This window comes from Tiliqua scincoides, chromosome 2, assembly GCF_035046505.1.
Source record: "Tiliqua scincoides isolate rTilSci1 chromosome 2, rTilSci1.hap2, whole genome shotgun sequence".
Taxonomy (NCBI): Eukaryota; Metazoa; Chordata; class Lepidosauria; order Squamata; family Scincidae; genus Tiliqua; species Tiliqua scincoides.
The window spans coordinates 99,673,459-99,700,712 of record NC_089822.1 but is presented as its reverse complement, the minus strand read 5'-3'; the positions used below and the strand labels follow the sequence as shown (position 1 = coordinate 99,700,712).

At 45.2% G+C, this 27,254-nt stretch overlaps 2 protein-coding genes across 2 annotated transcripts; one reads left to right on the top strand and one right to left on the bottom strand.

The window, feature by feature from the left end:
- Nucleotides 1–4,767: 4,767 nt before the first annotated feature.
- On the bottom strand, nucleotides 4,768–13,533 carry MBOAT4 (membrane bound O-acyltransferase domain containing 4). The gene is made up of 3 exons (XM_066612633.1): nucleotides 13,415–13,533; nucleotides 9,056–9,280; nucleotides 4,768–5,767 (listed from the first exon to the last, which is right to left on the bottom strand). The coding sequence occupies exons 1-3, from the start codon at nucleotides 13,531–13,533 to the stop codon at nucleotides 4,768–4,770; spliced, it is 1,344 nt and encodes a 447-aa protein (XP_066468730.1).
- A 2,248-nt stretch (nucleotides 13,534–15,781) lies between these two features.
- DCTN6 (dynactin subunit 6) lies at nucleotides 15,782–27,141 on the top strand. The gene is made up of 7 exons (XM_066616086.1): nucleotides 15,782–15,866; nucleotides 19,417–19,481; nucleotides 20,855–20,960; nucleotides 22,029–22,117; nucleotides 23,326–23,373; nucleotides 25,690–25,832; nucleotides 26,865–27,141. The coding sequence occupies exons 1-7, from the start codon at nucleotides 15,823–15,825 to the stop codon at nucleotides 26,961–26,963; spliced, it is 594 nt and encodes a 197-aa protein (XP_066472183.1). The 5' UTR covers nucleotides 15,782–15,822; the 3' UTR covers nucleotides 26,964–27,141.
- The last annotated feature ends 113 nt before the right edge of the window (nucleotides 27,142–27,254 follow it).

Genomic DNA, 27,254 nt, shown 5'->3' with positions numbered 1-27,254 from the left:
CATCCAGGCTCTGTGTGGGTAGACTGTGTTTGCTCACATATCTTAGAACAGGAGGTAATTAGCAATGGGAGGGTCATATTGTTCTTGAAGAAAATATTTGGATGGGACACAAAAAAAAGGTAGCTGTTGTGCTCAGACAAGTTGAGCAAAGTTCAAACCGTTGCACAACATCCTTAGAAGACCTCTGCCCTGAAGGCTAAAGCAGAAACAGTGGAAGACATGAACATTTTTGTTTGCTCCAACTGGAGACCTGCAATGAACCTCTTTGCACAAGACATTCATGGCATTTGACAGTTTGGAAGTGCACTTGTTTCCCTTCATATATCCTGTTATGGGAGGAGGAGGTAAGAAGCGAACTACCACTTCCTGGGAATTCATGGCCTGCACTGTAGAGCCTCTGGTCACCACTCCTTTTTCAGGAGGGTCACTGCAGGGTCACATGTATAGCTGTTGACCATCAAATGTGCACTTAAAGCTATTGTTGGTCCTAGCTCTGGGTTGAGTGTCAGGTGCCTGCATGATACGTTTTTGCAAACACTGGTCATAGTCACATATTTGCAGATAAACTCCTAAATAAATACCCAAAATGCCTTTAGAGGGATGGGTGTTGGGTGGAGGAGTGGGCACACACAGTACCCAGAATTGATAGCTAGCAGATTCTGGGGCCACTCCCTCCTCACACAACATTGATGACTGCGTTGTGAATTGGGGCCACAACATTCGTGTGCCAGATTTAGACATGAGGCCTCCTGTTGCTAATTCCATAAGCATCCTACACGAAGGCCCAGTGCCTCTCAGCATCCTAAAACTCACTTTCTGCCTAAAGACATCACTTCCAGCGCAGATAGGCCAGGACCCACCGGAAATGCTCAGGGGCCACCCAAGACCCACCAGGCATGCCGGGACTCACCAGAAACAAACAGGGCCCACCCAAGTCCCACCAGGTGGGCCAGAACCTGCTGGAAATGCTCAGGGCCTGCCAGAGAACCACTAGGTGGGCCAATACTGACCAGACATGCTCAGGACCCACCCACCAGGCAGGGCAGGACCCATCGTAAATGCTCAGGGCCTGCCAGAGACCCACAAGGTGGACCGGGACCCACTGTTAAATGCTCAGGGCCTGCCAGAGAACCACCAGGTCGAGTGGGACCCACCAGAAATGCTCATCACCCGCCTGGGACCCACCAGATGTGTTGGGACCCACCAGAAATGCTCCAGGCCTACCTGAGACCCCTAAGGTGGGTTGGGACCTGCCGGAAATGCTCAGGGCCTCCCCAAGACCCACCAGGTGGACTGGGAAATGCTCAGGGCCCACCCACCAGGTGGACTGAGACACGCCAGAAATGCTCAGGGCCTGCCTGAGAAGCACCAAGCGGGATGGGACCCACCAAAAATACTCAGGGCCCAGCCGAGAACCTCAAGGTGTGTGGGACCCACTGAAAATGCTCAGGGCCTACCCAAGAACCACCAGGTGAGCCAGGACCTGCTAAAAAGGCTCAGGGCCCACCCAAGACCCACCAGGTGGGCCGGGAACCACCAGAAATGTATATGATCGGGGTCACAAAGTGGGTTGGGACCCACCGGAAATGTTCAGGACCCACCCAAGACCCACCAGGCAGGCTGGGACCCACAGGAAATTCTCAGGGCCCATCCAAGACCCACCAGGTGGGCCAGAACCCACCAGAAATGCTCAAAACCCTCCAGGTGCATCAAGAGTTTCCAGAATTGCTCATGACCCACCCAAAACCCACCTGATGGGTCAGAACTCACCAGACATGAAAATTTCAGGTGGGTCCTGATGCACCAGTTGGTCTCGGATGGGTCATGAGCATTTTAGGTGGGTCCTGACCCACCTGAACTGTTTTTGGTAGGTCTTGAGCATGAATCTGGTTTTTTGTTGAATCCATTTCTCTCTGAGAAATATATCCTCAAAGCATGCACCAGCAATGCTGCTGACTAGTAAACAATTCCAATTGCCTACTTTACCACAAACTGGAGCAGCCAGCAAGTCATGGACAAACTCCAGCATTGCAGGAAAGTTTTCTTTTTTTTAGAGGGGTGTTGGAAGAGTAGAAGACAAACAACTCCGTTTTGGAAGAGGGAGAAAAGAGTAGGAGCAAAGGATTGCGCAATCAGGTTCTGTCAAGGCTTAACTTCGCTTTTTACTGCAGTGCCAGAGTGCTGAGTCCTGGGGAAGAATTAAAAGACAATCTAATCCAGGGCTATCAAACATAAGGCTTGGGGGCCAGATGTGGCCCGTGGATGCTTTTTATCCGGCCCTCAGGCTCTCAGTGGCTGAGCAGTGCTGAGATGTTACTGCTGTAAGGGCAGCCCACATGAAAATTGGCTCTCCCGTATCTTGAATAGCAACATCACTTTCTGCCTAATGACATCACTTCCGGCCCTCAGCAGGCATCATGAATGCTGTTCAGCCCTTGGTATGAAACAAGTTTGACACCCCTGCTCTAGAGTTTTGTAGCTTGAGAGGCAGAGAGGTGTGTGCCACTCTGTGACATCCTCCCTTAAGAATTATAAGTTCTAGGGTACCATGGTTTAGGCCAGCATTTCTAGTGCACAGGAAGGAACCAACCAGGTGTGGCAGCAGAAGGAAGGATCAAACATCATAATAGTGCAGAGAGTTGAGATCCCAGAGACGGTGGGAGCCAGTGCTGCTGAGGGGATGCACAGGCCCCAGAATAAATGTAACTGCATGCCTTAGGCCTCTGATCAGTAAGTTCATAGAAGAACTGACTCAAGGTCCCAGGGCCAGGAAGAATGTCAAGAACACATTTGTCATTTGTGTGTACTTGATATATACACATACTGTACTGTCATGTCTGGTTATAAATACAAATCGGGTAGCTAGAATCCTAAGATGGTTCAACAAAGGGGAATAAGAAGAAACTTGAGAACACCAATCAATGGTTTTGTTTTCCAGCTGATGGAGATCACAGTCCAGTATTACAAGTTTCTAACAGGCAGAGTGAAATGAGACTTGGCTGCTGATGCTGGCATGAATCGTAACATTGGGCCATGCTGCCACCTGGTGAACTTCTAATAGAATACCACCGTACAGCCATTCTGCTTTCTAAGGATGCTATTATTGGTTTTTTACTGATTAATCACAGCCTATGCGAGGCTAGTCTGCAATTTGTGATCTAGCCAAGATCCTGGGAATTGCAGAGACGTCACTGAAGAATTCTTGCTGTTCCAAGCAAGGTTGTTTTCTGGAGCCGAGCTGGTGTAAGCTACTCAAGGCCAAGAACGTTGAGGTGTTACTTCAGAATTACGATGATGATGAATATTTATGTACTGCTATTCAGCAAAAAAAGTTTTCATGGTGACCAGTACATAGCAAAAGAAATGCAAAACAGGTTTCCTGTCCCAAATGGGTTCACAATTTATTGAAAGGCGCTGAGGAGATACAAGCAAACAGCAACTGAAAAAGACACTATCCTGGAATGTATAGGAATTATCAGCATCACCCTGCTGAATAAAAAACAGCCCCCTGTCAAAGATGCCGCCTTGCCAAGTTACAGGGATTATGTAGGCAAGAGCAGGAAGTCCCTGGACTTAGCCAGGCCATAAAGGTAAGGCCCCACCTACCTCTGCCGCATCATGCTGCTCCCTGTTCTCTGTTGCTTCTAGCAGACCAGAGGCAAAATGTCACTAATGCCCCATTCCGTCTTCTGCTAATACAGTTGCACAACCAGGGCACATGCTGCTTCATGCAGGGGACAGTCCCGGTGGTCTCTTCTAGGGAAACTTTTGTTCCCTTACCTGGGAGTAAACCTCTGGCATTGGAACTGGTCTACTGAGTCAGCTGTCTCACTGGCACAAGTCTGAGTGAATCCGGGACTGTGGATCAAGGTCTGGATGGGGATAGGACAGGCCATAAGAAGAGCCCCACTGGATCAAGCCAAAAGCCCATCTTCCTGTGTCACACAGTGGCCCACCAGATGCCTTGGGGTGCACACAAGTTAACAAAAGACCTGCATCCTGTTGCCCGCTCCCTTGCATCTACATAGGATGGTGCTGTGCCATGCTGGCACCACTGCATCAGCGCAGGAAAGTTTGGGTTGGGCTGGGCTGCTCGGCAGACAGCCTACCTAAGGCATGAGGGAAGGGCAAGACAGAGGGCTGGTTACGTTTGACTTACTAATGTGTGTGCATGCGTGTGTTTGTGAGAGAGAGAAAAAAAACTTTCTGTGACTTTTTAACAACCCATCTATCCCCCCCCCATTTGTCAATAATTCAGAATCATGTATTGTTATGTTTATTAAGGGTTTATTAACCTCTGGGGGCTGGGTGGGTAAGAATAGGCCCTCTGTTTGGCTGTACTTATCATAAGAGGCGACTGAACAGCCACTGGGTAGGTGGGACTCCTTAGCCTGGGAAGGCAGCTCATCTGAGAGAAGGAAAACTCTGCTCCCAAACCTCCACTGCCTTGTGGCCACATCCAGTTATGGAAAAGGCTTCAGGAGCCAACCTCGAGGCACAATCTGGAGCCGGAGTCCCTGAGGCAGTTCATGGCTGAGCACAGTCACGTTCTGGCAACTCCTGCGATGCCGCTGGAACCAACCGTATTGGCTTCTGCTTTTCCATTGGACCATTTCAGCGATGTGGAGAGGGGGGATTTGCTGCATGGGAAACAGTCTATCCTCCATACCTAGGCTTTGCGCACCAGAGAGGACACTGTTCCAGAACAACTATTCAGAGCGCGATACCATAGTCTTCGGAGACTGAAGGATGCCAACATGAACATTGTTATGTTCCTAAAGATGAAAAGTGTGCAAGTGAGGAGCCTGTGGGGCTGTTCACTCTTCTCTTTGCTAACATCAGGAGCAAAACGAGATAGACTAGTGGAAAAAAGCTATTGTAAGACAAGGACAACCATAAAACCAGGCAGAGACTCCGCATTTCAACTGCAATCATAACATATGCTATAATTAGTTGTGTGTGACACCAGGTCAGGGCTCGATACAGCCAGTTCTGAAACTGGGATTTTCCAATGGAACCAAAAAAGTGATGAATACAGTAATCAGCTTCCAACATAATAGCCCAGCACAGAAACCCAAAGACCTGGCCTGGGTGGAAGCCATGCCACCAGGCTGAGAAGGCAAAGGTGGTCAACAGTGGGTGTGAACTGCTGCGCTGGTATATGAGCCTTCTGAGCCACTGAGCGGTACTTCTGTTCCATGATCGGGAAAAGACAGCAATCCTGTGAGTTGTTTCCAGGGTCCAAATGTCCGTGTCTAGGAGGACTCCATCCACCACGCCTGCATATTGATTGTGACCAAGGTCCTGCCCCAGACCAGCGGCAAGAAAAAGAGATTCATCCAGCATCCAGAGAGAGTAATAAGTCAGCCTGAAGAACAGGGCTGAAGTCCACATTACATAAACACAGCCAAGGTGAGTGCAACTAGGTAGATCCTCCTGAGGGCAAATGTATCCGCTCATAATATTTCTCAAGAAACCCAGCATCAGAGCAAACAGGCTTTTTTGAGCAGCAGCCCAGAGGGAACTTGCAAGAAGTGGAGTCCTGGAATACTTTATCCATGCCTGAAACCTGCTGAAGGAGCACAGAGGGCCTCCCAACAGGGTAGCGAAAGAGAGCAAATAAGCACAAAACTGCAGCGCTTGCCACCAGAAGGACTCCTTCTCATCACTTGGAGATCCCTTCCTCACTTTCCTTTCATGAATATCCAGAGCTAGTGAGGTGACCTTCTGTGTCATCAGCATGAGAACAGAAAGCGCGATGGAAAATCTGAAACAGAGGTAGTTGGATGGTAAACTTTACATGTATGAGATCCAGTCCCAATTGACTCTGTTAAAAGAAAGCAAGCAAGCAAGCAGATATGCTGGGAGAGAAGGCTGCAGCCCCCCCAAGTCTACCTTTGCCGCTTGCGTGAGAGCGGCGACACAAGCAGCGGTGGCTCCGCGGAGGCTTCTGCCTGCCTCCATCATGTAAATGTGCCGACGCACCTCCTGGCCACGGAGGCGCAAATGTGCTTTACGGCACTTTTGCGACCCTCCAGGGCCTCCGGTTAGGACCCTTCATAACTGCCAGTTAGGATTGCGCCCTTAGATGCAGACAGAAAATGCAGATAGCTCCATTGGTCCATCAGAAAAAATCTAAATCGACAGCAGTAAAGAACCTTAATTAGGACTAACCAGTGCTTCATTATCCCAATATATCTTGTTGGAAACAGTATAACCTAATAAGACAGCAATCCTAAAAATAATAACAAAGAAGTAAACTCTATTGAAATAAGTGGGCACTTCTGAGTAAACACATAGCCCAAGTCTATGAATGTCTGCTCAGAAGTAGGTCCTATTTCGTGATTTAGGCTGCAATCCTAACTTCACTTTCCTGGGAGTAAGTCCCATTGAACACAATAGGACTTACTTCTGAGTAGACCTGGTTAGGATTGTGCCCTTAGAGCGCAATCCTAAAGGAGTGCTTGGCCAGCGCAAGTACCTTGCACCGGCCTGGGAGGATCGTAAACATGCCGTAAAGCATGTTTGCACCTTCTCGTGTGTTGGTTGGGCCGACACAGGATGTATGTCGGCCTGCAGAGGCCGGAGCAGCCTCTATGTCGATGGGGACAGGTAGAGCCATGCCAGCTGAGCTTGGCCGACATGGGGGTCTGGCAGCAGAGGCGTAGCTAGGCCATTTGACACCCGGGGCCCATAAATTTTTGTCACCCTATATGACTTAATTAATTAATTATTAATTAATTATATTGTTTAATTAATTAATTCACTTTTTATACCACCCTTCCTCTAAGCAGCTCAGGCTGATGTACATGGTTCCTCCCCATATTTTGTCCTCACAACAACCCTGTGAGGTGGGTGAGACAGAGATAGTAATAGTCATGACATGGAATGAATAATAATAATGGCCAGAAAAATAAATGCAGTGAATGTTTCCCCACAAGCAATGGATGAAATTCTGCATCAAATGGTATATAACATGATGGTATTATTCCTAAAAGCCACAATTTCCAGAATTTTGGTCACTAGGATGTCATCCCCCCCCTCGGATGTCTCATTGGCCTGTTTTGAGTTAAGGCAGTGGTTCTCAAACTTTTCACACTGTGACCCACTTTTTAGAATGACAATCTGTCCAGGACTCACCGGAAGTGATGTCATGGCTGGAAGTGACATCATCAAGCCAAATAAAATATTTATAAATAATTAAATTAAAGAAGAACAGATAAATAAGGGGAAGCCAGCCCTGTTTCACCAAGCGAATTTTTTCTGTAGCCTGCCTGCAAGAACACCCCCCCAAACACACACACACAGATAAATCTGAGATTTTCAGCCCTCCCCAGTGCCCGTCTTACCAGCTCAAGCCTTTGGTTTATTCTTGGAGGGGGTTGCTGCCTGCAATAACACCCCCCACAAATATCAGTGAGATTTTCAGCCCTCCCCAGGGCCCACTTTACCAGCTCAAGCCTCTGGTTTATTCTTTGAGGGGGTTACCTTCTGGAGCATTTGTTGAGCTCCACTTTCATTAGATGGGGACCATGCAGCTAGCCTTGCATTCCTCTTTGCCTGACTTGACCAGGAGCCAAGGCACATTTGCTTACTCGTGAGTAAATGCAACCATGTGGCTTCCTTTTGCTTTCCATAGAGCTCAATACATTTGTCTGCTTAGAGGGAGGGACTTCCTTCTTGGGTGTTTTTGGGGGGCTGCTTTCATTGGATAGGAACCATTTTGGTGTCACTGGATTCCTCTCAGCCTGCCCTTTCTGAAGAACTATGGCAAGTTTGCCTACTCGCAAGTAAACGCGTGATATGGCTGAGTTTCATTTTCCATAAGGTTACATGCATTTTTTTGTTTCTGTTTTTTTGGCCTTAACTTTTGATGGAAAGGAGATATTTCAATCTGGGTTGTTGCATTGCATTCCGCTGGAAATTCCACATCCAACAGTATATGGCATGATGGGGTTATGCCTAACCTTCGCGATGTTAGTGATGTTGGGGCATTCATGGTGTTACACCCCCCTCCCGGGTGGTACCAGGGGTGGACCGCCCCCCGCTAGCTATGACACTGTCTGGCAGGCGTGAGGTGGAGGCATTTTGGGGTGGAGGAGGAGGGCGGCAGGCAGGCCCATAGATGGGCAGGTAGGGAGCAGGAAGCAAGGCCAGAACCAGGCAGTTATGCTGGATCCTGATGCCATTCCCAGGCAGACTGGGCCATCTCTGGGCTGCTCAGATTTGCGCCACCTCTTTAGGTAGCGCAGATCCAAGTAGACCCATTGGAGCTGCAGTGGATCTCCCTGGGGTAAGGTGATTTGGCCTGGGCCAAGCTGCTTTCCACCCATAACTTACACTGGATATGGAGCAGACATGCTGGCCTCCCTATTCCAATGCAAGTTAGGATTGCGCTGCCTCTCTCTTTGGTAAGTGTGTATAGGACTGCAACCCTAGGCTTGCATTGGAAGTAATACAGGAGGTGCCCCCCCCATATTTGCAGGCATTCCGTTCTGCTCCTCCATAAGGAAACTCCATACGGAAAATAGCACACCCCCCCCCCAAGCCCATTACCTTCTGAGTATTTTAGGAATGATTGAAGCACAGATATTTCTTGTTGTTTTTTAACAAAGGAACATTCTTGCTTAACTGAAGAACAACATGCAGACATTCAGCCTGCATGTTGCAGGAAGGAGACTAACCAAATGTTAACAGGAAGCAGGACAGTTCCTGCTTTATGTTAACGTTCGGTTAGTCTCCCACTAGTGTGCAGGCTGCATGCCGGTGATGGGGGTGGATCAAGTCCCAGATGGGTGGGATCTGCAGTTGGTTCCAAGCCTCATACTGATTGATTGATTGATTGATTGATTGATTGATTGATTGATTGATTGACTGGGGCTGTGGCAGGAAAAAGTTGCACTGGTCCAAGCATAGAACTAACTTTCTAGCATCCTGTATCTAGTCTGCTGTTCTGTATGCACTAAACACAGGCAAAGCAAACAAATCATGTATTGTATCACTGCTTACATCAGCACTGCTTCAGGTTAATAACCTGGAATGATCACCTCTTTACCTGACGCTTGCTGCTTCTTGAACGTAATATTCCTTATAATGGAGCCCAAGGTGGCACAGTGTCTGCCAGGACATCTGGAAGAAGAATATCCTTTTGTGGACTTGCTGTGGGCTGGCTAAAAAGATGACAGCGACAGAGCCGAAAGCAGATATGAATATCAGCAGGGCATAGCACCCCATAGCAGCACAGGCCAGGAGGAAACCACCGACCAGGACGAGAAGGTATCTAAAAGGAATAGAAAATGTCTCCAAAGTCAGTGAGGGAACGTTTCAGTCTGTGTCTGTTGTGGAGGCTCCCAAGTGACAGTGAATAAATTACAGGAGAGAAAATTATTTTCAAAGGTTGGCGCTCAATCTTATGTGGCAAACAAGGGGTTATCAAGCTGTTGGTTACAGCTTAATCTGCATGCAGAGGAGAAATGCTGAAGTCTTCCTGTGCCTGTTGCTTTTGCTGCCAACTTCTCTCACCATACTGCTTTTTTTTTTAACTCCAACCAGCTGTCATTCTGAAGGGACTGCAGGTGAAGATTTTCAGGCAAAGTAAGGAAGGATTAAGTACCTTCCATTGCTTCTCCCCTGCAAAGTCTCCCCCCACCCTCACACTGGTGTCATACAATGAGCACAAAGTTGTGGTGGAAGTGGTTGTTATTCAGAGTATTTATTCACCACTTTTCCAGAATGACAACAAAGTTCACAATGTGGTTTTACCTCATAAAATGGGTTGGGCACCCCTGTTTGATGGGTAACATCTTGTTCTAGCCAGAGTCTTGACTGAACCAGAAATCAGCAACATAATCAAATCTTCAGTGGCACCCTATTAAGCCACTTACAGCCCAATCCTATCCACACTTACCTGGGAGTAAGCCCCATTGAATCTAATGGGACTTACTTCTGAGTAGATGTGCATAGGATTGGGCTGTCAGTTCTCCATTAAAAAGAATAATTTGCAATCCTAATTAATCCCACTTCTATTGCCAGTGCTATACAGGCTTTGAAGACAGTTTGGAAAGCTAAGTTGGTGCTCACTTTTTTAAGGCAGGGCAAAGAGCTCCACTCATAGCACTGGCTTCAAATTTGTTTCTTCGCTCAGTTCAAAGTGCTGGTTGGTATCCTTAAAACTCTAAGGCTGCAGTCCTATACCATTTACCTGGGAGTAAGTTCCCAGATAGGTAGAACTTGGTATGGATGACTTCTGAGCAGACATACATAGGCTGGTGTGTTTCATGTGATTTTTTCTGGTATTATTTTCTTTTTGTCTTCTATTGTATTCTGCCCTCATATTTAATCATGGACCACATACACACTGTTGCCAGGCAGCATCACTCAAACTAAACTTGGCTGCCCATATCAACTGCCTACCCCATCAACCGAAGCCACACTATATGGACTATATTGCGCTGTGAATCCATGTCCCTCAAACGGACAATATGACACTGCTTTTTGTCAAAGTCAGGTCAGGCCTCACACTCTGTCTTGAACTCGGTTTGACAGTTTGTGCCACACACCTTGGGAAGAGATGATAATGCCATCTGTTCAAGCAAACTTTCACTGTACCTCTTGCTTCCATTGAACATGTGTCATTATGTAACCTGGTTGTATCTGCATTTTGCTTTGTCTCCACTGAATGCAACCTTTCAATATATCACATGCTTGTAATCTCTACATCCTGCCTGTTTCCCTGTACCCATTAAGAAATTTACCTTGTGACTTTATGTTTTAGAGTCGCATCTGCGTTTAGACTGTTTCCTCTGAGACATCCTGGATCAACCCATTGGGCAACATCCTCTGTATAATTTTATTAGGGTTTTCTTCATGCAGAAATGTCATCTTTTAATTTGGGTCAGATTAGTGCCCACCTAGATCTCTATTATTCACCATCCACATTACACATACAGGGCCCAATCCTATCCAACTTTCCAGCTCCAGTGCAGCTGCTGTGCAGCCCCAAGATAAGGGAACAAATGTTCCCTTATCTTGTGAAGGCCTCCATAACTACCCTCCCACCAGACAATGCTGCGCACACCCCATTGGCATGACTACACCATTGCTGGAAAGTTGGATAGGATTTGGCCCTTATATGCCAGTTCAGAAGCCTCCCAAGTCCCTTTCAGGCTCCTGGTAATTGGGTAAAGGCACTGTAAGTTGCATGCTCTCAGAGATGCATGTAGGTAGCTTCTCAAAAACCTATTGAATACCAGAGACCCTTGACAGCAAGCAGTTACGCTAATTGCTTTTTTTTTGTATTGATATTTTTATAAAAGAGAATTTTTGGTATATTTTTAATGCTTTCCAGCACCGACATAAGGGCAATGCAGCTCCTAGGTAAGGAAACAAACATTCCCTTACTTTGAGGAGGCCTCCATGAGTGCCCTCCAACTGTAGGATGCAGCACATGTCCCATTGGCACAGCTATGCCAGGGCTGAAAAGTGGGTCAGGATTTGGGCCATAGATACTTTGCAATTCTATACTTACCTAATGCTGGCACAGTGGCTGCTGCACTGACCTAGGGTATTGTGAACGTGCTGAAAAGCACGTTTGTGACACCAAACTCGACCTTCTTCTTTCCGAAAGCTGCAGCAAGAGCTGGTCCCCCATGATCTTAGATGGATATATTTTTTAATACAGTAGAACAGGGTGCCCAAACCCCAGCCCTGGGGCCACTTGTGGCCCTTAAGGACTCCCAATTTGGCCCTCAGGGAGCCCCCAGTCTCCAATGAGCCTCTGGCCCGCCAGAGACTTGCTGGAGCCAACGCTGGCCTGATGCAACTGCTCTCAGTGTGACAGCCAACTGTTTGACCTCTCATGTGAGCTGTGGGACAAGGGCTCCCTCCACTGCTTGCTGTTTCACATCTGTGATGCAGCAGTGGCAGCAAAGGAAAGGCTGGGTTTGCTTTGTGCAAGGCCTTTTATAGGCCTTAAGCTATTGCAAGACTATCATTCATTTATATAAGTTCCATCTCTAATATATTATTTATTTATGTAAATGTATTCAAATTTGAAATGTAAATTAATTCTTTTTTTCCCCTGGCCCCCAACACAGTGTCAGAGAGATGATGTGGCCCTCCTGCCAAAAACTTTGGACACCCCTGCAGTAGAACCTTGAAAGTTGACTACCTCTCTATAATGACCACCTTCTTAAGTTGACCTAATTTTCACAGTATGGACAGACACTGCATATACACTATGGGAGACCAATCTCTCTGTATTGACCACCTCCGTAAGTTGTATCTTGACCACTTCAACCATTGCACAGAATATTAATTTACCCTCCGTAAGTTGCCCACTGAACATGATACTGCTTGTGCATAGTGAAGCCACTGTCCTTTCACTTTGGTTCCCATCACCAGTGCATTACTTTACACTTATATTGAAACACAACTGCTATTTTGCTGCCTATTCTCCCAGTTTGGAGAGATCCTTCTGGAGCACTTCAGAATCCCTTCTGGTCTTCACCACTCAGAAAAGTTTACTGTCATCCACAAACTTTTCCACCTCCCTGCTTATCCCTGTTTCCAGGTCATTCATGAAGATGTTGAAAAGCACCAGGCCCAGGACAGATCCTTGAGGCACTCCACTTTCTGCCTCTTTCCACTTTTTTTGTCAATTGTCCATTGACACCCACTCTCTGTTTCCTGGTCCTCAACTAGTTCCCAATCCATGAGAGAACCTGTCCTCTTATTCCCTGACTGTGTTTTCTCAACAGCTTTTAGTGAAGGACGGTATCTAACACCTTCTGGCATTTAGTGAATCTGAGGAGACCCATTGGAGGCCAGGCAGCCTAAGTAAAAAAGTGTGTTTTTTTTTAGCTGTTGGGGCTATGTAACATGCTACATGCTATGGGCTGGCAAAGGATAGCATTGGTCTGCCTGCCTGCTATGAAACCAAGTTGTTTTTTTTTTAACTTACAATTTCTTTTAAGCTTATGAATTTTCAGGGGGTTTTTAAAACACTGATTGTGGGCTGTTTATTCTCTATCTCTTGATATAGATATAGATGATATAAATAGTAAGCATCACAGGAGGATCAGTTTTCATTGATATTTACAATAAAACTTTTTAAAAATCCAATCTAAATAATAACTTGGCCTTGCATTTGTTGTCCTGGGAGCTAAACATGATAATATTTAAATGCCTTTTTCCCCCCAGTGTTGACCAATTCCTCAAGTCCCTTGGGTGGTCAACTTAAAGAGGTTCAACTGTAATTCCTCCATGCCAGCTTCTTTGGTAACAGGTATTACCAGTTTCTTTGGTAACATATCAGCTCCGATGGTACTTGAGATGGTGTTTGGTGGTCCTTGCGGGTGGTACTTTATTGAAATAAACCAATAATTATAATAACATACTAAATGTGCAGACTTACCTTGCATTTGTAGACAGATGCTTGGAGGCACATAGATAATGAAACAAAACAGCAAATGGGAAAGCAGCCAGCTGATATAAAGCTGTCGCATGAAATAAAAATGGTTGTTCCCAGGTCATTGAGATCCTGCTTTTCAAAATGCTAATTTACGGGTGGTCTCCTAGTCCTGCCTCAGCTAAATCAATGCTCTCAGCTCATGACTGCCTATTCCCCTATATTGGGGTGAGCCAGTAACAGAGGTCACCTAGATAACGAAGGTCAGCCATATCTGTCAGTGTGCTAAGGAAACCTGGCTATCTGACCTGGATTTCCTGAAATATACAGTCAAAGAAAATATAGCCTTAGTTTGCCCAAATGCCATTTCTGCTGAGCTTCTGTGTTACAAACCTTGGACTGACAGACATGGCATGCTTGTTCTGCTGAGTTAGTTCCGAATACTGATTACAAGAACAGGTAAAAGCAGAGATAAGAGCCAAAATACCAGATTATTTTAACACCACCATGACCCTGAAAATCGTTTGAGCTGTTGTCATCTTTCTAAAGAATGAAAAGAGCAGAAGTTCAATCTTATGTACCTTCTCCAATAGTTACCATCACATGAATGCTGGTTGGATGAGAAGTACAACTGTGGTTGGCATGGAACATTATTTTCATATACTTGATGGCGTGGATCAGTCTGATAGTCAAATGCCATAATCACCATCTGTTCCTATTTACCAGGGGTAGTCCCTATTTTCTGGTTCCTACCCCTGATAAATCACTGTCCCAGTCTTGCCTTTGATGTGATATGGCATATAGATGTTTTTAAATTTTTCTTCTTATTTCATTGTAGTAAATGGCACTTTCAGGATTAAATGACCACATGGAGGGAGACAATATTCAACAGGAAAATAGCATGAAGGTAAAACACACAATCACACACACACGGGGGGGGGGAGAGAGAGAGAGAGAGAGAGAGAGAGAGCGCACACGCGCGCGTGTGTGCTCTGTCCTTAGTCCTGGTTTGAAACCCCATGTGGATGCTTCTCTAGAGTAAAGTCAAGCTTCTAAAAAAAATGCACATTTAACATTATGCGTAGTTTGGCCCTTGGTGTACACACACTAGAATTCGCCAGGTTTCAGTGTTGTCACCTGAATTCTTAGACATTAAATATCTGGGTGGAAGCAGGAAGGACAAGAGCATCTTACTTTGCAATGTAAAAACACGCACATGGTCACAAAATGCTTTTGCACAGCTTCCCTCCCACCCACCCCCCACTCTCTTAACTGTATAGCCAGGTAAGATGCTGCTGAATGTAATTAAGCTGCACCTATTCTACGTACATTCAGTGTGATCAGCAGGCCATGCTGGCATAAGGACATGCACCAGCCTGCCAGCGCCAGATCCTGTCACTGCGCTGGCTGAGGCAGTTAGGTTTGCATCAGGTGGCGCAAAGGGTGGGAGAGGGTAGCGGGAGGGCATGGGGGGGCGTTTCTGGGTGAGGGAGGCCATTTTGCTCCCACCGCCCGGAATGGCTCCAAAGTGGAGGGGTCAGTAGTAAGGCTCCCTGCAAAACCTAGTGCTTTGCGCTCCCTCTGACTGCGCCACTGTATAGCTCATTGCATTTAAACACCAACCCTGTGAAGTAGGTTCAATTAACTGATAGTCACGGTCAGCCACAGCCCTCACTCAGAAGTAAGTTCTGCTGTGTTCAGTGGGGCTTATTTCCAGGAAAACGTACATAGGATTGCGCTGGTGAAGGGGGTTCAAACCCAGGGGTCCTGGGTTCAAGTTTCACAGTCTCCTCACTGCACCGCAGTGCTGGCACTTGCGCTTTCACAACAAACTTTTATTTAGCGAGGCCTATGAAGTGTTTGGGGGACAGGCTGCGGACAGCGTCACCATCTCCGGTGGGGGACATCAGTGCCCCTAACACGTCAGACCAAAATTCCACAGGTGAGCACCCAAGAGGCTCTGCACCGGATGAATTTAAGGATAGGGGGGCTGTCATTAAAGCCGCTTCTGCCCAACGTTGCATATACGCAACAGGAATCAAATGTTGCCTGGGCACCAATGGGTTAAACGCAGCCCCAGCCCAAGCTCCTGTCCTGAACTCTACTAGCACCACTGTGACCATGAACCACTGCTCTCTCATGGAAACACCGCGAGATTTCCATACCGCGAGAATATGAACGTGCGCTTGGAGAAGGTCGGAAGGGCGGGAGGAGGGAATGGGCGGGGCCGTCCGCTTTCCTGTGTTCTCATTGGAGAAGAGCAGCGCTAAGCCCCGCCCAGGTGTCCTTTATCAAAGGTTGATTCGCCGAGTGCATTCCAATCGAGTGCCGGATGAATCGATCCGGAAATGGCGCTCTCCTCCTTCGCTCGTTCTACCGCACTCTCCGAAGGCTGCTTCGTCGCAAGCCGAGCTATGGATCCCGGGGTGGAAAAGATGGCGGAGAAGGTGCAGAAGAGGTGAGGCGACCTGGCCTGGTGGTGGCTGCCTGGGGGGCGGGGGCGCTGAGAGTCTCTGCTGGTGGCAGAGCTTGAGTCAGCAGAGCGCAAGAGGCGCTAGTCTCCCCATGACAGTGGCTGAGCCGTTCTACTCATTGAGCAGAGCAGTCTGTGTCTGTCTGGTGGGCTCTGGGCTTGGGGACGCTCTGCACATGCTCGGTTTCCCTCTGTACCCCTCTGCCTGGTGCAGCTGACAGAGTGGGCTGCAGCCCACAAAGGCTTGTGCTGCTGCACCGAATCTGGTCTCGAGGAGCCGCAGCAGTTGCGGCTTGTTTTTGTTTTGCTCCAGCCTTTTCTGTGGCTCCTGCTCTTGCTTTCTGTAGGAAGAAAAGGGAAGCCCAGTCTTACCCACACTTTCCTGGGAGTAAACCCCACTGACACTAATGGGGCTTACTTCTGAGGAGACACACAGAGGACTGGGCTGTCTGTGGGTTGCTCACTAATTTTGATTGCTTATTTTGATTTGTCATTTTCTTCCCCTCTCTCCCTTCGGTTTTGAGAGGGAAAACAAATTGGGTGATTGATGACGGTTACAAGGGAGTTCCTTACAACAGTGGCTCCCAGCATCTTTTCACTTGTGTACCCCTCGGCAACCCATTTCCATAAATTGTGCCCCTTATATCAGCCCTGCGAGTCATTCTAATGCCAGCCCTGCAAGGTATTCTGATACTGACCTGCCTCTTGCCATTTTTCAATTCTTTTTCAAGTACCCCTGGGGGTATACATACCCCAGGGCATACCTGGGCGCAAGGCATACCCACTGCCTTATAATGATAGGTGTTGTGTGTGTTTGTGGGCTGTCAGAAAGTGCCATTCACCTAGGCCCTCCCAGGGCAAGATGAATCCTCAAAAGTACTTTGATTTTACACGTTACTTACAGTAGTGCTCTAGGAGCATTTGCTTGAGGCCCTTCTTTCACGTACAGAAGGCCTTAGGGGCTCAGCAATGCCACTTCTTGCAATTGGCAGGCAGTATAAAACCTGTGAATTGGCTAGATCTGGTGCAAAAGGGGTCTGCCTTTCTCTCCTGATTGAGGGCCCAATCCTAACCAATTTTCCAGTGTCAGTACAGCTGTGCCAATGGGGCACATGTTGCATCCTGTGTTGGTGGGGCAATCACAGAGGCCTTTTCAAGGTATGGAAACATTTGTTCCCTTACCTCAAGGTTGCATTGTGGCTGCACCAGCGCTGGAAAGTTGGATAGGCTTGGGCTCTTAGTCAATACAGCAGTATCTCTGCTTTATGTCAGGTTCAAGCTCTCCTGCACCAGAAACTGACAGCAGGGCCCTCGGCTGTGACAGATGGCAGATATAAGGGGATCCCTTATTATGATAGGTGTCTTGTGTGTGAGCTGGGAGAAGTTGAATTGCTTGCCCATATGATCCTGTACTGCCCACTTTGTTATGCAGCCCGTTTGAAGCTTTTAGACCCAGTGCTGTGCTCCAAGAAGAAGGGCAATTGCCAGGAGAGTGAGATCTTAAGATATATCCTGTCCATTAATGCCCCAGGCTCGGTAGAAAAGGTAGCTGCCTTCCTGGAGCTAGTGGTGAAGAGCAGCAGATGAAGATATGGAGTACAGGGGGATAGTTAACTCTTATTATTATGACTTGTATTTGAAACTGTAACTGCAACGGCTATTTTATATACGCCAGTAAAGGTTATGACTGACCAATTGGGTTTAAAAACCCCTTCTTTGACGTGGGTGTGCCATTGAGTGTGTACTTGGCAAGGCACTGCAGCTAAGTTTATCTTGTATGTACACATCTGAATGATGCATGTTTCCAAACATACAGCTGAGGCAAATGTACTATTACATAATGGCATATTTTCAAAAATGATGTCTTGGATGTTTGTGTAACTTGAGAGGTTGACCTTGGAATGTATAGATATCTTGTAACAGTGCAATCCTATGCATGACTGTTCAGAAGGCAGTCCTGTTGTACTCAGACTTACTCCTAGGTAACTTAGAGTTAGGACTGCAGCTTAGAACTCATGCCAGGTTTTATGTTACTCCTTGTTTAATCCTATGCTGGATATTTGAAAAGACAAGCAAAGTACATGACATGAATGTGTGGTGTTCCAGAAAAAGGTACTTGCTGCTTACCCCCACCACCACCAAATGTCAGTACACTGGTGTCAGGAAAAAGGGAGGCAAATAATGGCAGAGAGCATGAGTCCTGGGAGGAGGCAGGCTGACCAAGGGGTTAGCGCCTCATGGTTAGTACACCCATACCCTTTTCTGCTTTCCCTTTATTGGACCAGTGGCTGAAAAATTGGGGGGGGGGGGGAGATCTTGGTACAGGTAGCTCCTAATTTATGTGGGGGGGGCATTGTGTTCCTGGCAAATGGTGCTTATATCAAACATGTAAAAGAAAAGCTTTTTCCATTTGAAACAATGGAATTGGCCTTGTTAGGGGGAAAAGTTATTTAACACTCTTGCTGATGACTGAGTTCTGTTTGGCAGGATGGTATGGGGGGAGGGTTGAGGAGGGAGGCAAGTGGGAGTGGCTGCTGATGTTGATAACTGAGAAAGCAACAAGGGTAAACAAAAATGTAGGTGAGGAAACTAGGCAGCAGTGCAATGGAGAGATGGAAGGCAGATTTTAGGGTTGATGCCAAGAGTCAGGTGAAGACTGAGCAAGAGCATGGAGATGCAGCAACTTATAGGTTACTGTGTAAAGTTGGTACAAGGGAAGGGAGATTCCTGGGATCCTGTCACCTTTGTTTCTTCTCCAAAGCAAAGGAGCTGCAGATTCTAGGCATAACTCCAGAAAAGCTTGCCTCTTTAATGTGAAACTTTACAGCTCCAGAGTGCAAGATGTGTTGGCAAGTGCCATGTACTACTAATCAAAGATTTCAGATGCAAGTAATGAGCAGCCACAGCAGTTTCCTTATGGATCTAGGACTTGCTAGCTTCCTTTCTCATCCACTGTTCCAAAGAGGGTGGAAGAACCAATGTTGAGAAGCATATCTGTGAATACATTTTCTCTCTTTTAATCATCTGGATTTAGAGGAGATGGGCAGTTGCCAGAGTCTAACTGCTAGCTACCTAGTGGTAGTTCTGTTGCTAAGCAGAAAAGATGCCCTGCACAGGAAGCTGTACCCTGAAGCCATATCCAGCAAATGTTTTTGGAATAATTGAGTTTCTAGACAAAGAACAAGACCGTTGCAGAATTTTTTTAACAGCAACTCAAAAATTGCTAAACTTGCGCAGGAACTTCTGAGAGTTAAATGTCCAAAAATACAGGAAATTGGGTCACAAATGGGGCACTTGTCACAACAGGTGGAGAACATTTTCTAGATTAAACTGTAGGAGAAAGGCAATTTTTTTGCTGTGGGAATTCAGGTTGGCTCTTTCAATAACTTGGCCTGTATAGCTTTAGAACTCTTTGTATGCTTGTTTGGGCAGTATGTTCCCTTGAAATTAATTGGGTGGACTTCTTTTCACATGTGTCTGTTTGGCTAGGAATACCAGGCATTGTTTTCATTTCTGCTGATGTTTTCTTTTCCAGTGTCAAGATTGCTCCTGGAGCAGTTGTTTGTGTGGAGAGTGAAATCAAGGGAGATGTGACCATTGGTAAGAGTGTGCTGTTATTACTACTGGCACCTTGGAGGTTAATTAAACAACTCTCTGAACCTAAAAAAGCATTTGAGGTGATATGTCTTGGATAATAGATGATAATGAATCACTTAAAAGGCCCTGGGGCTACTTGTTCAAAGCTGGAATGAGCAGAAGTAGTGATGAGGATACAAGAGTGATGCTGTAGATCAGAGGTGGTCAACCTTCCAACTCTGTGAGAAGACAAGCTGCACCTGCTGAAATCCCTGCTACACAATTGTTAAAGGTCCAGGAGCCTTAAAAGTTGAAAACTTAACCCACCCCTACTCTTGGTGTGTGTGCATAATTCTTAACCAGATTTTAAAACCTTGAATATATTCAAGATGAACATGGGGTGGGTGGGAGCAGTGTGTGAAAAGCATTTGTTATAGGTAATTTTTGTAATCATAGAATGCTTTAAAATCACTTAGTCTCTTCTTAAAAAAGGACCTGATTAAAATAGGCCAGACTAGATGAGCTTCTCTGTGTGTGTAGTGAGCATATAATACCTTCTTACTTTATTTTGCTGTCATGCTGGACAGCCACATGTGGGTGTAACTTTTGAATAAGGTTATCTGCATGAAATCCAATCTGTGCACAGTAATACCTCCCATAATGCTGCTTCCTTTAGGACTGATTTGTTACAGCTCTCTTTGTCCCAGCGTGATTAACAGGTATTTAACCAATCGGAGCAATATATTCTGGGAAGCCTGGGGCCAGTTAGCACCAGTTTATTGTCTCATAGACATAATTTTAATAGTGTGGTTTACACAGCACCCAACTTTCTGGAATGGCTCCTCCATGTTGTGAGATGTATTACTGTAGACTAAAGTTGCACAGTCAATTCTCAAACAGTATGTAGTACGTACGTTCTGCTGTTTGGACCTACGCATCATTGTGTTAAAGTGTGTGCCTGTGCATTTATGTGAACATAACACCTATACATAAATGCCTGGGGGTGGGGAACAGGCATGCCATGAGGCTGAGTGGGAAAGCAATCTTGGTTCCCCACTATACTTGGGGAGAAGATAATCTGAACAGGCCATTTGTGAGAAAGATAATAGGTGCTTGGGGCAGGGAGGGAATTGCACTGGGTCTGAAATACTCTTTCGCTGCAGGAAACATGAAAAGCCTTATCCAGTGCTTGAAAATGTGGTTGATGTCTCTTGAGTATATAACTGTGAGATATCTGAAGATTTTTCTTTGGTTCCTTATAGAGTAATGAATGTGGCAATCGTGTACTGGAGACAAATCGGTGTCTTCAGTTGAGACTCCTGATCAAGATTATCTGATTCCTTGAAATACCTCAAATAACGTTTACTCCTGTTTCAGCGCTATGGTCTCTTCCACAGGTCCTAGGACAGTGATTCACCCCAAAGCACGGATTATTGCAGAAGCTGGACCAATAGTGATTGGGGAAGGTAACCTCATAGAAGAACAGGCAATTATCATAAATGGGTTAGTATCATTTGGTATGTTGTACATCAGTGTCATTAACGAGGGCATTGCCAAGGAACCAATGTAGTTGCAGTAATTGCCACCAAGAGCTGCGGGGCTAAATGCAATAAACTACCGTAATAGAAATTACTTCTATTTTTAATAGATTTTTAGTTGTCTGCCTTTTCCACTATTACATTTAAACTTGCATAAGGTGAACTGAACCTCTTTGGGATGCTGTATGAAGTGTCAGTGTATTACAACTTAGTTTATACAACAGCTAAGAAGAAAAATTCTTCCATTAAAATGTGTTCTCTCTTGTAATGTGCTACGCACACTAATGGCATTGTATTAAATAAGCAGGAGAACTTCAGTTCACAATTCACTTCATGAATCAAAGAGTTCAAACGTTGGTAAAAACTTCAGGAGGGGTTGCCATATTGTTCTGTAACATCAAATACAGTTTTCTGACATCTTGGAGGCCATTTCAGCATAAGCTTTGTGGGCAACATATGAAGGAAAATCTTTAGAAGTGAGCATAGAAGAGAAATTGAAAACAGCAGAGGGAATTTGCAAGTGGAAATGAAGTGAGGCTGATCTTGTAACAAATTTAAAATTATGAAGGTAAGTGAGTGACAGCTTATGTTTAGTGATAATTGACTTGGCATTGGTGTGATATAATGAAGGAAGCCTTTGTCATGATTCAGACCTCCTGTGGTGGTGCTCGGTCTTGTAAATTCTAATTCAGCATTTCCACAATCTGATCTCCTTTAGACGGTTTCTGCTGAAGGACTGTCTCTTTAAAATCTGCGGCAGGTGGATTTCAGAGACTGAAATGTTCTGGTTTCCTGATGTTGCTATTCTTAATGACAAAATTCTGTTGCACGTTTGTTTGCCAAAGCATTCTTACAAGTTTGTTTCTGCTTCAGTACTCCAGAAAAAACAGGTTTGTCCTCTGGAAATGGAAAGATAAGCTTTGTCCTAATGCATATGCTTTAATTTTTAACTGTAAAACCTTTACTGTTGCCAAAGATAGCTGGTTCTCAATAAGGATGTCTTTTTTTTAACGTAAAATATTTCCTTCTACAGCTATCCTGAAAACATCACCCCTGATACAGAAGATGTAGAAGCCAAACCAATGATTATTGGTACCAACAACGTGTTTGAAGTTGGCTGTTGTATCCTTCTGAAGACCAGTATTTAAGATATGGGGAAAGCTGCATATCTGCACCGGAAAAAAATGGCTAGAGAATGCTGTAGTAATGAAGAACCATTCCAGTGATGCTCCATCTCTTACTGGTTTTTGTAACCAGGGGTTTCCTCTAGTGCAGTTTAGTCACATTTAATAGGACATCTTCCTAATAATAGAGGATGCGTGTCTGCTTAGAAAGTGGCAGGCTGTACAATAAAAACATCTGTGGGGTTCCCTTGCATGAAAGGAAGCATATATTATGGGCAGTGACTTCTGTCTTGCTTAGCTTTCTGGGTTAAGAGGCCTAGAGGTTTGATTTGTTGAAGTTAAATAGATCAGCTCTTGGGAGTTCCAAGCCCTGAAGGCAGTTTAAAACGGGTTAAACTTCATGATACAATGACATTTTGTGCATTAAGAGGTGTCCTGGTAAATAAGCTGTGAGTTCTCTTAAACTCGCTATGCTTGTTCTGCCTATGCCTGCAGAACTTGAGTTAAAAGACCTTTTGTGGCTGTAGGGGTTCTTTCACAGTTGAAGTTCTTCATGAACAACGATTGGATGCTCCAACTATTTCTAACTTGTTCTGCTGAGAGTAGTTGAGTGCATCATGCCTCATCTATAACTGCTTGCTGGATTGGAGCACAATAACTGTAGTTCGGATGTAAGCAGCATTCTTAGGAACTGCACTACTTACTTAATGCTGTTGTTCTCCCCCCTCCCAAGTCCCTTGATCTGCTGTTCAGAAACTTGGCAACCAACTTCTGAAATTGCAGAATGATCTTTATGCCTCTAGAAAGTAAACCTACTGCTCAAATGTCAAACCTAGGGCCACATATTTGCTTGCTTTGAGGCAATGGGGAATCCTTAGAATTTACCCTCTGGGGCCCATGGGCTCCTTCTGACTAAACTAAAGGTTACAATAATGGGTGTTCCAGGAACTTTCAAGTGACATCTAGCTGAAGTGGATCAGTTGTGTTGTGTTGGCCTTTTGTCAACTAACTGATTATAAGATGGTATCTGCATTTGACAAGCAGTTTAACTCTTGCTGTGCTATAGAAACAGCAATGTACAGTACTTGCCCGAGTTGTATTTCCTGAATAGGAAGGAACTGCAAAAGGAACTTGGTTCAGAGGAATCCAGACTGAAAGAAGTATGCAAACCAAAAGCACTGAAATATTCTTAACTAAGACTTGTAGATTCACAGGCAATGAAAATAGGGGATAACAATGTAATTGAATCCAAAGGTAAGCAAGGAAAACTTCATTGGTGGTCATGTGATGTCTCCAATTCTTGCATTGTACTATGTGCTCTCTGTAGATTTTTCCCTACCCCTTTTAAGGACCACTTTCATGCCTGATGATAATGGAACGACTTACGTGAGAAACTGGCTTTGAGTCTGCAAATATTGGAAGACTTCAAAGTATTCTGCAATGCACATCCAGTCAGATATTAAACTTGGAAGTTGGTCTCTAAAGGCATAGAATTTCAACTCTGGTGTTGGTGCCTTGGGTGTTTCAATAAGGCAGTGTGTTAAATGGTGTTCTGCAACATAAGGGAATCCTGGGGGGGAGGGTGTCAGTGAGAGGACTACCAATGGCAGGTGACTTCCTGTGACATCTTGTTTGTCACTGCAAATCTTCCCCCCCCGAAAGGCACAGCCACAGGGAAAGTGCTTGATGTGTTCTGTGCTTCACTCTTACTTCAAGTGAGGTAACAATGAGGCCTGATATACCTAGCCAGTATCTGACATGACCCTGGATCTTCAGCAGTCTGTTGGTGTTCTCTGGCAGATGCACAGGGGTTGCTTGTCAAAATCCCAATCTTGAAAACCACTGCACTATGGCATTTTCAGACAAGGAAGTGACTTGGAATATTTTTAATGTCTTCATGTAGAAAGTAAGCTCAGGTATGTGTTAGCTGCAATTGCCATCATTGTCTCCCTTCCCTCCTATTCAAATTTCAGTTGCAAGCTGCTTGGAGCAGGTTTCTGTCTCCTTTGTTGGTGGTGGTCTGTAAAGCATCACCAACATTGGAACTGGGTGAATAATGGTGTATAAAGGCATAGGATCTTTTTAATTGGGAGTGTGCCAATTACAGAATTATTAAATGGCTCTCTGACTACATATTTTGGTAGACCAATGTTTCTCAAGCTGTGGGTCGAGACCCACTAGGAAGGTCACAAGCCAATTTCAGGTGGGTCCCATACATTTCAGTGTGTTTTTTATATATTAGACTTGATGCTGTCATATTGTATGACTGCATTTGGGGAAATGTTACAGATCTGTACTTTTAACAAGCTACTATGTATATGCTTTAAACAATAATAGTCAATGGGATTTACTCCCAGGTTAAGTGTGGATAGGATTGCAGCCTTTGGGATGTTTGGGAAATTTTTTAAACTGATCAGCAACTGCTTAGGAGGGTTCTTTTATTGTAAGTAAATTTTTAAACTTACTGCAAACTTAATTAATTGATTTTTGTTGTATGGGGGGTGTTAAAAATTTTCCTGCTTGTTCATGTCACTTCCGGCCACAACATCACTTCCAGGTTAATGACATCCCTTCTGGTAGATCGCGACAGATTGTCATTGTAAAAAGTGAGTCCTGGTGCTAAAAGGTTTGAGAACCACTATGGTAGACACAAATGATGTATGTAGTAAAACCTTGGAGAAGCCAACTTTGCAGTTAGTAAAGACTACCTTGCACTTGATCTGTTACACCAATCCTCTTGTATGCCTGAGCTTCCAAAGGGGCATTTTTCACTTAGTCCAGATCTTTGCAGAAATGAGAGCAAAGGCTGGTAGTTGTGGCAACAAGTTGACCAGAATGCTGTTTGAGAGAAAGTGAAATTAAGATGGGAAAGATCAGAATCTGGCAGCAGGTTTCAACAGGACTGAGGCTGCCTTAACCTTTTTGCCTCAGTCTGTTCACAAATGAAGGCAAGAGTGGGCCATCTTGTTTGGGGCTGCAATCCTGTGCATATTTGCATACATAGAATTGCACTGGAAATATAATTGCAGGTTCTTGCCCAGTGCGGGGTAGCTTGGCAAGTTTCATTCTAGAAATTGCTACAAAGGGCTTGGAGGGAACCACATGCATTGTTTTCCTGTCATAGTCTTAATTTTCTCAAGCAGTTGTCTTTGTCTAGAGCAGGGGTGTCAAACTTGTTTTAGACAGTGGGCCGAATAGCATGCTGAGGGCCGGAAGTGATGTGATTTAAACAGGTCATAACCAGAAAGAAGCACTTTTCTCACTTAGAAACACATTAGCGGCAAATGACAGAAGAGAGAGTATGCAGAACTTGATCATATTTCAAGATATAGCAGAGTCCAATTATCATGCAGGCCACCCTTTCAGCAGTAACACCTCAGCACTGCTCAGCAGCTTGGAGCCCAAGGGCTGGATAAAAAACTTCTGCAGGCTGAATCCGGCCCCTGTGCCTTATGTTTGACACCCCTGGTCTAGAGGTATGGCACTGGGCTGGATGATCTGTTTGTCTTTGATTCCCAGGTGGTTTGTTCTTTGACATTTTGGTAATGTGTGTCTTGCACTCCTTTGCAGCATATGTGGGTAGAAATGTGATCTTGACTAGTGGCTGCATCATTGGTGCCTGTTGCAATGTGAACACCTATGAAGTAATTCCGGAGAACACAGTAATCTATGGAGCAGATTGTCTTCGTCGAGTGCAGACTGAGCGGCCGCAAGTGAGTGCATGAGCAGAGATCAATTCACAGTATCTTTATAGTACGCTGTACTCCCTTGAGGCAGTGTGCATTTTGGCAACCCAGTTTGTTATGGGAAGATGACTTGGGTTCAGCTCATCTGTCTGAGCAGGGAGCTCTGAAAATGTGTAGGTTTGCAGAAGTGTAGCTACAGTATAGGTAACGGCTAGTGGTCTGCATGATTACCTGATGCAGAAATACAAGAACAAGGGAAGCGGGTCAGTCAAAGGTAGATGAGTACCAGAGAGGTGGATCATCCCGGGATTCCCTTTCTTTTTCCAGTTTCAGTTCACTATGTAGCAGTGGCATAATAATGAACCACTGACTGTTTTCTGAAGAAACAAAATGCACTATCTACTCAGACACTTTATGCTCATTTAATATAGACATCATGCCAAACCTATGTCTGGTTTGTCTCCGATATATGGTCTTGTATTCATCTGTCCAACACTCAAATTTTTATGGTGCAGGGCTGGAGCAACTGCTGTATCTATAGCCTTTTGAGTCGGACATTGCATAAAATTGAATGTACTTCAAACCAGGACTAGCTAACTGACAAACCATGGTTTGCACGGACCGAGTAATATTGGATAATGGATTGTAGGAGGATGGTGCAACAGAAATACAAGCAACAAGCTCTTTAATAACCTCTTCCTTGGTGTGAACTCGGACAAGGCAGGTAGCTTTTGTGACAGCGATGCTTAAAGAGAACTTGGTCAGTGGTTCCATTGTAGTCTCTAATGGAGAGAAAGGGAGAGTGAGCTTTTAAAGCTCTCAGCCTGTGATCTTGAGGGAGAAAACCACTGGGGGATATGATTTGGTATAGGGGCATGCTGGATGGAAATCTTCTGGAGGCTGGATTGGCCATCCTTGCCTAACTGTCAGTGGTGCTTTTAGTTTAGCTCTAATGATCAGATCAGTATGTTGTGCTACTACCAGAGTAGAGTTTGGCAACAGCTCAAACTGCCTGTGTTGCCTCATGTCCTGTTCTTCTAACACTGCTGTTCTTTTTAGCCCCAAACATTGCAACTGGACTTCCTAATGAAAATCTTGCCCAACTATCACCATCTTAAGAAGACCATGAAAGCAACTTCAACTCCTGTGAAAAGCTGACCACATTTGACCTCCTGCATGATGACAAGGTTCCAATAAGAGTGAGGCCTCCGTGCTTTCAGTGCATCCTTTTCTTCAAGTAATAGCCCTTTCACTAATTTGGTAATTCCTTCATTCCAGTGTGCAAGCTTGATTTTATTTATTAAATAAGAAAAATAAAACTTCTCTGTTACTTCCAGTGGGCTTGGTTATCTACATTGTCTCTAATCTTCCTAATTTCGTTAATATTTGATGCAGCGAAGCGTGTCTTAACACAAAGGTGAAGCACTCTCATGAGTATTGAGGTACATT